The sequence below is a fragment of the Haliaeetus leucocephalus genome, unplaced genomic scaffold, assembly GCF_000737465.1.
Source record: "Haliaeetus leucocephalus isolate CR32 unplaced genomic scaffold, Haliaeetus_leucocephalus-4.0 Scaffold162, whole genome shotgun sequence".
Taxonomy (NCBI): domain Eukaryota; kingdom Metazoa; phylum Chordata; class Aves; order Accipitriformes; family Accipitridae; genus Haliaeetus; species Haliaeetus leucocephalus.
In genome coordinates, this window is record NW_010972598.1 from 10,732,901 (window position 1) to 10,742,094 (window position 9,194).

Sequence of the window (9,194 nt, forward strand, 5' to 3'; positions counted from 1 at the left end):
CCACTGCCCGCAGCCCCTGCCCGCAGCCCCTGCCCGCAACCCCTGCCCACAACCCCTGCCTGCAACCCCTGCGCACAGCCACTGCCCGCAACCCCTGCCCACAATCCCTGCCTGCAACCCCTGCGCGCAGGCACTGCCCAAAATCCCTGCCCACAGCCGCAGCCCTCGCAGCTCGCAGCGGCTCGAGTGGATCCATGCCCAAACTCCATCCCAGGCAGGCGATGCCAGCGCTCATTAGGACACTCCGGCCTAAGTCTTGACTTCAGGCTGGTTGTTACACCCCTAAGCCGGATGCGTCGGCACAGCATCGCCGGGAAACACGTGCCTTCGTGCCAGTTGCCTCCCACGTGCGGCGTGGACAAATGCTTGAGCATAGGGTGCTCTGCAGCAGAAACCACGAGATTCTGATTTAATGTTTGTTCTTCAGTCCTTCCGTGCCCCTTTCACCTTAGTGGAGATTGAGAAACCCTCTTCTGACAGTGGGTGCTGCTCGTAGAAGCGACAGGCAACCCCGGAATAAGAGTTTGGTTTCTGTAGAAATGAGCTTCGTGATAAATACAGACACGCTTTCTAATTTGGGGTTTTGTGATGTGGGTGGATGCTGTAAGATAAACCAGTTGTCATCCCAGTGCTCACCTCCACCACGGCAGTTACTGGCTAGGAAGACTGAATGGCCAGAAGAGCTAAAATCCTCAGTTCTGCATCTGTAGAGCAAACAGCTGCAAACCTTGTCCGTGCAGCCTTGCCTGCGCAGGGCCCACGCCAGCTTGGTGCTGACACAGCTCCTGCCCGCGCATCTGCTGCAGCGTCTTTCTCCTTTCAGATTGCTGTCCAAGCCATGACCCACTTTAGTCCTGCTTTGAAGGAGATGGAAGGCGGCGGGGACGCAGTGGGGACAGATGCGGTTACATCAGCGGGAGTTTTCTGCAGGCTGCGGTGTGTAAGGTATGCCCTCATCCCTGCCCTCAGTTCGGCTCAGCTTTGGGGGAAACGGATAAAACCCACCATCTGCCCGAGGGATGCAGAAACGTCGTATGCAACCAGGTCTTGTCACAGAGCTGTTCAAATAACTGGCCCCGCTGAAATGATAACCTGCCGTTTCAGCCCACTTTTTAATGTTCTTTCATGTACTTTTAACTAGAGGTTTACATAACCCTCTGCCAAGTCCTTCCCACATGCGGGGACTAACACTCTAGAAGAGAAAATATTGTAAAGGAATACATTACCTTGACAGGTTCAGCACCAAAACACCGAAGAAGAAACCTTCCTTCCTCCCTCCCAGATTTTGTCTGGCTTGTATGCCAGGCACATACTTTCAGTTTTTCTTACGAACAGATAGAGGTATCATTCTTACCACGTCTCCACAGCAGGAAACCTTTGTCCCAGTCCACAGAGCACTGGTGATACAGCAGCTGAGTGTACGTTTTTTTTCTTCTCTCTTAGCTGACTGCATTGCAGTGCTACTGAGTTTGCAAGGTATCAGGATTGCTCCACACTCCTTGCACAGCTAGAACCTACTTACCTCTTTTCCCTGGCAACTGACGAGGAGGGAAATGAGTATCAGAGCAAACAGGATGCAATAAACAATGCAGTTTTGTTCCTGATGCAATTCTTGCTACTGAAACAAATACAGAAAATAAAGTTTCAGCCAGCTCCACAGATTCCAGACTAACTGAAGCTGGCTGCTGGCTTCTTTTTTTCATGTACCTGTAAGCGGTGACTTGCTGCAGCATTTCTGCTGATAACACCACGTCCTCAAAAAAGCACCAGGGCTGACACATCAGTGCCCTGTTTGCCTGTTGCCACCTTACTCAAGTGACAGTAGCAGAAAGAGCTGTGACAGCGCGTCGGTAGTGGGGAGGGAGACCTGCCCGAGGGCTGATGGCCGTTGTGCTCGTGTAGCAGCGCTGGGGGCTGTGTGCAGGTTAAAGCTGGGCTGCAGTTCTGCCCATTCTTGGTGTGGTTTTATAAAGGGGTTGATTTGGGAAAGCAGGGGGAGACCCTGCTGTTAGGACGGGTGTGAAGGAGGACTGCCTAGACCACAAGCTGTCCTTTACAGCTGTAGCAGCTCTCCGTGCTCTAGAAGTCAATATACGCTGACTGACGAGCTGAATGATTTCACTTTCTCTGCTGAAGTGTGACTTACACCATCTCTTGCAACAACAAATTTCAGACTTTAGCTAGATCCTGCACAAAGGGAATCCAAACTTTTATTTCAGCAGCCATGCCAACCAAATAAAAAACAAATGTGGTAACAGAGGAAGAAATTATGTCTTTGGTAATCCCCTAGAGGGCACAGATGCGGTGAGGCTGTGGCCTGGACTTGGTGCCGAACCTGAAATGGCCAGAGAGTGAAGTGGTGCGGTAGGGTGGTCAGACTTTTTTCATCAAGGCTGGCTCTATTCCCAAATATGAGTTACAGGGATCAAATGTGCATCTGCCTCCAGCAGAGAGGAGTGCCTTCGAGCCAGGTACGGGTGGTTTCAGAGCTCAGTCATGCCCTGAGCACCAAGGAGCAATGCAGCAGAGGCTGTTCCTCCCCTCCTGTATCACCAGTACTCTGCTTCCAAGCTTCCCTGTGCCTCATGAAAGCACAGCCTCCCCTGCAGCCTTGGCCTATTGCAAAGCGTGATTCGGGCTGCCACCTGCGTGCTGCAAGCACAGCGGCTCATCCCGCTGCGCCGTCTGGATTTTTCAGTTCTTTTCTAGGAAGTGACAAGCTAGGTCTCTTTGGGTATTTACATTCCTTCTTTACTTTTTCATCTCCTTCGTAGCCTTTTATAGACAAACCTTGTGGGAAGTGCTAAAGGATCAGAAGAATAGGACTCAGTAAATCTGGAATTGAGTCGGCTAGCAATCCTGTAGCACAAGGACTCAGCTTTCTGCCCCCACCTCAGGCATTTCTTTGAAGTGGTTGATCGTTTTTGTTGCCTGTATTCCCCTTCAAAAAACCTATCAAGCTAATTCAATGAACCCACAGCAGTGTCTTGGGAAAGATTTCAGGACATTAGAGGCAGCATTTAACAAGACTTTCAACCATAAGATAAAACGAAAGGGGTAGAGACACCACAGTGCTGTTCTTCGTTCCTCTGGGTTTAAAGAGCCACCAGTAACAAAGCTAGTTGTGTGGAAACCATCCCTACCACAAGTATTTTCACAAAAAGAAACAAACCCAAAGCACGGATTAATTCCTGGAGATGCTGCTGACACTGCTGCCTTTATCAGAAGAAGAAAGGTGGCATTCACTGGGGCTGGGCCATTGCTTTCTGTATGCAGTATAGTAACACGGCATCAGTCTGTTTATTGTCATCTGCTTTATCTCCCACTGTAGCCACTGATCCTCAGAAGTCAGATTTCATGCTGTGCCCGAAGCATGGATAGCTTGGCCCACTGCTCTCTGCCTGACAAGAGGATGGATGAAATAAAATAGCAACCAAGCATTTACCCGGCCCAGGACATTCAGCTCTTTCCTGGCTCACCTCGGACACAGCCGTTTTTGCAGGCTGACCGCCACATGTGATCACAGACACATCCAACGAGCTGCAAAGGTCAGTCTCGTGTATGCAGCCCTGTCTGGGAATGATGTGGGATCTGCCGGGTGCCTTCAGGACATCAGCTGGCCATCAGCCTGCAGAGCGCAGGGTCAGGGCACTCCTAGCCTCGGGCGTGCCAAGACCCCTTCCAAAACATGGCCACCGGCCCTAGAGCCGCGGCTGAAGGCTCCTGGAGCTTCTGCACTGCTTGGGAGGTGATGGGGGCCACTGTACCCTGGCACCCCCCAAACCAGCATTCTTCAAGGTAACTTGCTGCATTTATCCCTAACCTCAGCTGCTGAGACAGCCTGGCTGGTGTTTTGGTTACAGGCAGGTCTAAGTTACACAACCTTGCCCACAACTTCTTTTGAAAGAAAAGAGACTTTCAGACGTCTTAATTACAAAATAACATTTAAAAGTTGTCAGGGTTTATTATCTCATCACACACAGTAATGATTCACTTACTTAACATGTTGTAACCAAAAGGTTAACAGCAGGCTGAGCTGTTGCCTTCCCCTCTGTACTGTACAGTGCCACAAGTATGGCCTTTGCAGTGGAATACAAAACTTGCAGTATGTGGAAGGACATTACAATTAAAAAGTGGATTTTTACCCAAGTGACCTGGAAAGCATTTCCAAGCATCCTGCCATTTCCAGTTGCTCTGCTTTGACATCGTTCCTCTGCTTCTACCTATCCTTTTGAGTGGCAGAACTAAGATTTCCAGGCTGTGTTCCCGTGTCCATGGGGGACACCATGGACTGGCTCTTCATGACAGAGGAGGAACAGCACAACATGACATCTGCTTGCATTGATGGGCTGCCAGCATGGTCCCTTTCTGCAGCACTTCAGTGTTGCTACTTGAGTGCACTAAAACCAAACAAAACCCCACGACGACGCACAAGTTTTTATGGCGAGGAAGCTGAAGCTGAAAATACACGCAGTGACTGACAAGCCCAGAGTCTTGGTTTGTGGCTGCACATTGCAGTGCCGTTGTGACCACATCTGACAAGTGTTCCGGCTTAAAGAACTGCTGAGGCTGCAGGAGGCACCTATAGATTGGGCCTGGTTTGGGGAACTTTGTACAGTGATTTTCTTCCTGCTGATGAAGAGGATGCGGACCCCAACGGAGAACTCTACAGGGTAAGTACCTCAGGTGGTTCTGCTTTTCCAAAGCCTGGAACAAACAAACAATTCAGTTTGCTGCTTCAGACCTCTCTTAATTTGTCCACTGCCAAATTATTTGTTGGGGCTGGGCTTCTGAGGTTGTTTTTTTGGTGGTTTTGTTTCGTTTTGTTTTTTTTAACTCAGGGCTTATTGCTATTCCATTGTCAATAGTGCGTAGCAGAAAGAGCTGAGATTTAACAGAACTAAAACTCTTTGGAACCTCAACAACAGGCTGTGTGTTGTGGCTGATGTGCTTTCACAATCCCTTTCTTTCCAGTTTTTCCAGTATGGCCTGAATTCTGTGGACGGACTCTTTCCTGGCCTGCCGAACACTGTCCTGGCCACCAGTCTCGATGGAATCCAGTTCCAACAGCAGCTTGGTCAACATCTCCTCCAGAAGCCGGTAGGATTTATCTGTCTTTTTTCCTACAAATTCATCCACCTCTTGCCCCAGCTGTTCAGCCTCCCCCATAACGTGGAGGATTCTCTGAATCTCTGGCTGGATGGCTGCAGAATTTGTTGAAGGCTGGTCACCAGGTTTAAAGCCAACCTCCCGGTTCCCAGCCACAAGCTTCCGAGATGCAGTGTCGTACATTTGGGGCTGTGCGCTGTACTGCACCTTGGCATTTGAGGGGGATGGCTTGGCATTGAGTGGAGTGGCTGGCTTGTGGTCATTCATTGTCCCAGAGTGCTGGTGATTGACATCAGAATAGTAGTTGTGTTGGTTTGCACTTTGCTCAGGTTTGTTGTAAGCAGTATCCTACAGTCAGAAGGAGAAAAAAATTCTAAGTAAGTGCATTTCTCTTAAAGCCAGGGTTTTAATCTCTCATCTTGCACTCAAAAGGCAGGCAGGCAGGGCTGAGAGAATTGGGTGACAGGTGACACCATGACTGCTTTGAGTTGTGCATGCCTGGGAGGACAGGGCAGACCGGGTTAGGCGTGATGTTACCAGGGATCTGGGCAGCATTTTCTAGACTGTCACACACCGTGATGTCATAACACATCATGTCCCCGCGGCCTGGTTTCTGCGAGAAGTCCCAAAGAGGAACACGAAACCCACGCTCCAGTCCCTGGCTGTTAAAGAGCAGATCCCCGGCAAGAGGCACATGTCTAGAAGAAACAGTGTGAGCCACTGGATGCTCACTACCCATGAATAGTGAGATGCTAACTAGATTTCAGCACGGTCCCATTTGGATATACCAGAGAAGATACTTCTCTGCAGGTAGCACACTTCTGAGCTGTTTCCAGGTAACAGCAGCCCTCATCCCCAAATCCCCCCATCAGGGCTGCTGCTGCACATGCCAGTGCTGCTGCCTGGGGACCAAACCTCCGGAGAGTCATCTGACTCCTGATCAAACGCAGGAAAAGCTGAGTTGAACAGGCCCCACCAAATGCATAATTTCCTTTATTTTTTGCTTAAAACATTCCTCAGTAGAGGATCACTGTGCCCAAAGCAAGGACTTGTAGAGGAATACTAGAGTCTGCTATACCAGAGTCTGCAAACTGACATGCAGGTTAGTCCCACACTTTGTGCTGGAGGATTTCTGACAGCGTTCACTGCTTGAGAGAGAAGAGTTGGACAAGCGAGACGAGGTCTGACCCATTTCAAGACCTGCCCTGGGACAGCTGCTATCTCCAGTACCTTTCTGGAATTACAGCCGTGGACTTTGGTCTTCTGTATGCAAATAGGAGATTTTGCTGGCAGTACTCTGGATACCTGCTGCTTTGTTTCTCCTTAAACTAGCTATGCTTGGAGAAAGGGGCATTCCCAGGAGACAGAGGCAGGTTTTGAGGAAAGCTGTATAATCTAGGAGGTCTGACGGCAGCACATGCTGTAGAAGCATCAACTGTACCTTTGAGTCCCACACAGGAGGGTGGGAAGAAGCTCCGCTGCCAGTCCAGGGTGGATGCGATTCGGAGACGAAGGGGTTCCCGTGCACCGAAGCAGCCGGCCACGCGTAACGTGGCTGCACCCCGTAGACGGTCGGGGGAGCCCACGTGTCCTCTGGGGGTCTGGGCTGTGGTGGAGGCCCCTGCGCCGTGACCCCTGGATTGCTGTCTCCGTATGGATACTGCGGGATGGGCATTCCTGGGGTCTGCGAGAAGAGGGGGGAACAGGCGTGACCCCTGGAGTCACGCTGAGCACTGCTCCCTCCAGACAGCCCTGGGAACAGCTGCAGCATCAGGCTTGCTGCCCGATTCCTGCTTTCCTAGCCCACAGGCTTGGAGTCTCTAGGGTGGCCACCGTTTTTTCTAAGAATAAAACCAGGCAGGGCAAGCTGCTCAAGGCACAAGAGCCATTAGGACCCACGGATCCATCGGAGGAGGCACTGTGGGCTTTCCCTCTGCTGCGGCCCCATAAAACAACTTCTTGTGCCCCAGGAACTGCAAGCCCGGCAGCTGCACCGACACCGGGGCTGGAAATTACTCTGGCTGGTGCCCAGCCTCTTACCTGCGGTGGGGAGTAGCCAGGAACCTGCTGCCTCCTGAGCGAGGACCCTTCGGTGGGACAGTCCGGCGGGGCGTAGCTCCAGGGGGGAGCCGGTGATGAGGGCCGGTACATGCCGGTGGACTCCGCAGGGTAGGGGGTCCGAGAAGGCGCGGAGCAGTAGTACCCCCGTGTCTGCGGCAGGCCGGTGTAGTGCGGGGCAGCGCCGGGAGCCGGAGGATACGGGGGGTTGTAGGCTCCGTTTGCATAGGGAGAATCCATGGCCTGGGGAGAAGGGAAGAGCAGAGAAAAGGTGATGGGCCACAGACATGGGGCAGAGGGGCTCCCGGTCTGGCCCACCAGCAGCCCGGAGAAAGAGGACTGGCCCTTCCTGCAGCGTGTAACTACAGGGTTCCTTTGTCCCCGAGCTGATTCGCCCCAGTTTTATGTTTTCCTGCTCTAACGTGGCTTTCTGTTGGCCGCTGTGAATAAACGCCTGTCTGCCTCACACTTTGGTCCCACTGCCCTCACAGCACGCTCAGGGAGACAGGCAGTGTCAGGGGCACTGTAGGGGGATAGACTTGTCTGGAGGGTGGGAAGAGAGGGGATACGCTAAGCTTAACCATGCTTCCCTCGGCTAAGCTTTGCTCAGAAACAAGCGTACAATTTCTCACAGCAAGCAACTCTCAGGAGATTCAACCACGTCAATGTAGTCACTGACTGGTGGATGAAAAACACTTCAGGAAAGTTAATTTCCTCTTTCAGTCATGCAAACAGAAATGATGCAAGCGGACGAGATCTACCAGTTCTGGGGCCCGAGGAGCAGGGTGTTCAGATCACCGAGCCGCAGGTCATGCTGCGGCCGCGGGAGCTGTCAGGTTTGAGAACTTGTCATATGAAAGGTCTGTACGTCCAGAACATTTGTGAGAATTTACCTGAATACATTCAGGTAATCAATGTATATTGAACATGAGCTTCCATCTAACCACAGAGGAGACAATGAAGCGTCAGGATTTCAGGAGCGCACAGATGACTCCCTGTAGCTTTGGGCAAAGCAGTTTTTTGCCCACGAGCTGTTTCACGGAGGAGAGATTGTATCACCTGCGTGCTGGCGTTTATGAAAGAGCCGGATCAAACCTACATGTCCCATAGGATTAAAACAAACCACAGTTATGTCGGGACAGCAGACAACCCCTTTGGAAAGAGCAAAGCCCTTCTCTTCACATGGTATTTGCGCAACAGCCCCTAAAAAAAGCTATTCCTGCAATAAAAACAACAAATAATAGATCCGGGAAGAGCAAGTCATGGGACCGGGGCACAGCGGGACCGGCGATGCTTTTTTACCCCCCTCCACCGTGAGCTGCCGGCTCCTTTCTGCTGGTGGAACGTGTCGTACAAATGCCGCCGCTCCTGCGGCTGGCACCTTTAGTCTGCCGTGCCTGGAAAGAGGGGGACGTGGCGGGGATCGGATCCTCAAGCCCCACGCTCACACCGGGGAAGAGGCAGTCCTGTCTGTCGGTGAAGGGCCGGTTAGCTGGGACCGGGACACATCCTGGCCGGCGATGCCCAGCTCTCACCACGCATCCCAGCAGCAAACCAGCCGAGTACAACAGCGGCGGCATTTCCCCGGTGATCTCTTCATTAAAATACATGCCCTAGAAATGTCACCTTGAACTGGATACGAAGGTAAAACTTCACCACGTTCGTCGTTTTAGGTATTTTTTCTCCAGTTAAAACACCTGCCCAAACCCCCACGGGACGGGAGAGCGGATTTATCGTGCCAATGGAAATCAAGCGACGAGAGCAAAGGAAAATAAAGCGATCGGACTTAAGGCACAGGGGTGACGATGGGGACAGTCCGTCACGGCCGGGTGCATTTTGGGGGAACAGGCACCGGCCGCGCAGACCTGACCGGTACCGCCGGGCTCCGTCCCCGCACTGCTGCCCGGCCCGGGGGGGTTGCGGAACCCGCCCGGTCCCGTCCGTAGGGAGGGAAACTCCGCTTCCCGTTAACGGGGAGGGGCAGGGACAAGGGCTGCAGCCCTCCTCCGCCGGACGGCCCCGGGCGG

General features: G+C 52.2%; 1 protein-coding gene across 1 annotated transcript; it reads right to left on the bottom strand.

Annotated features, from left to right (window-relative positions):
- Positions 1–4,055: 4,055 nt before the first annotated feature.
- Positions 4,056–9,000, bottom strand: BAG4 (BCL2-associated athanogene 4). The gene is made up of 4 exons (XM_010562759.1): positions 8,061–9,000; positions 7,150–7,410; positions 6,551–6,793; positions 4,056–5,457 (listed from the first exon to the last, which is right to left on the bottom strand). Exons 2-4 carry the CDS (start codon positions 7,405–7,407, stop codon positions 4,954–4,956), a joined length of 1,005 nt encoding a protein of 334 aa, XP_010561061.1. The 5' UTR covers positions 7,408–7,410; positions 8,061–9,000; the 3' UTR covers positions 4,056–4,953.
- Between the last annotated feature and the right edge of the window lie 194 nt (positions 9,001–9,194).

What these genes read in the sequence shown, in the direction of transcription:
- BAG4 (XM_010562759.1), bottom strand. Translation starts at nt 7,407, where the DNA reads ATGGATTCTCCCTATGCAAACGGAGCCTACAACCCCCCGTATCCTCCG. An exon ending in CTGGCTACTCCCCACCGCAG is followed by an intron (nt 6,794 to 7,149) that starts GTAAGAGGCTGG and finishes CTCTTCTCGCAG; the next exon opens with ACCCCAGGAATGCCCATCCC. An exon ending in CTCCTGTGTGGGACTCAAAG is followed by an intron (nt 5,458 to 6,550) that starts GTACAGTTGATG and finishes TTCTGACTGTAG; the next exon opens with GATACTGCTTACAACAAACC.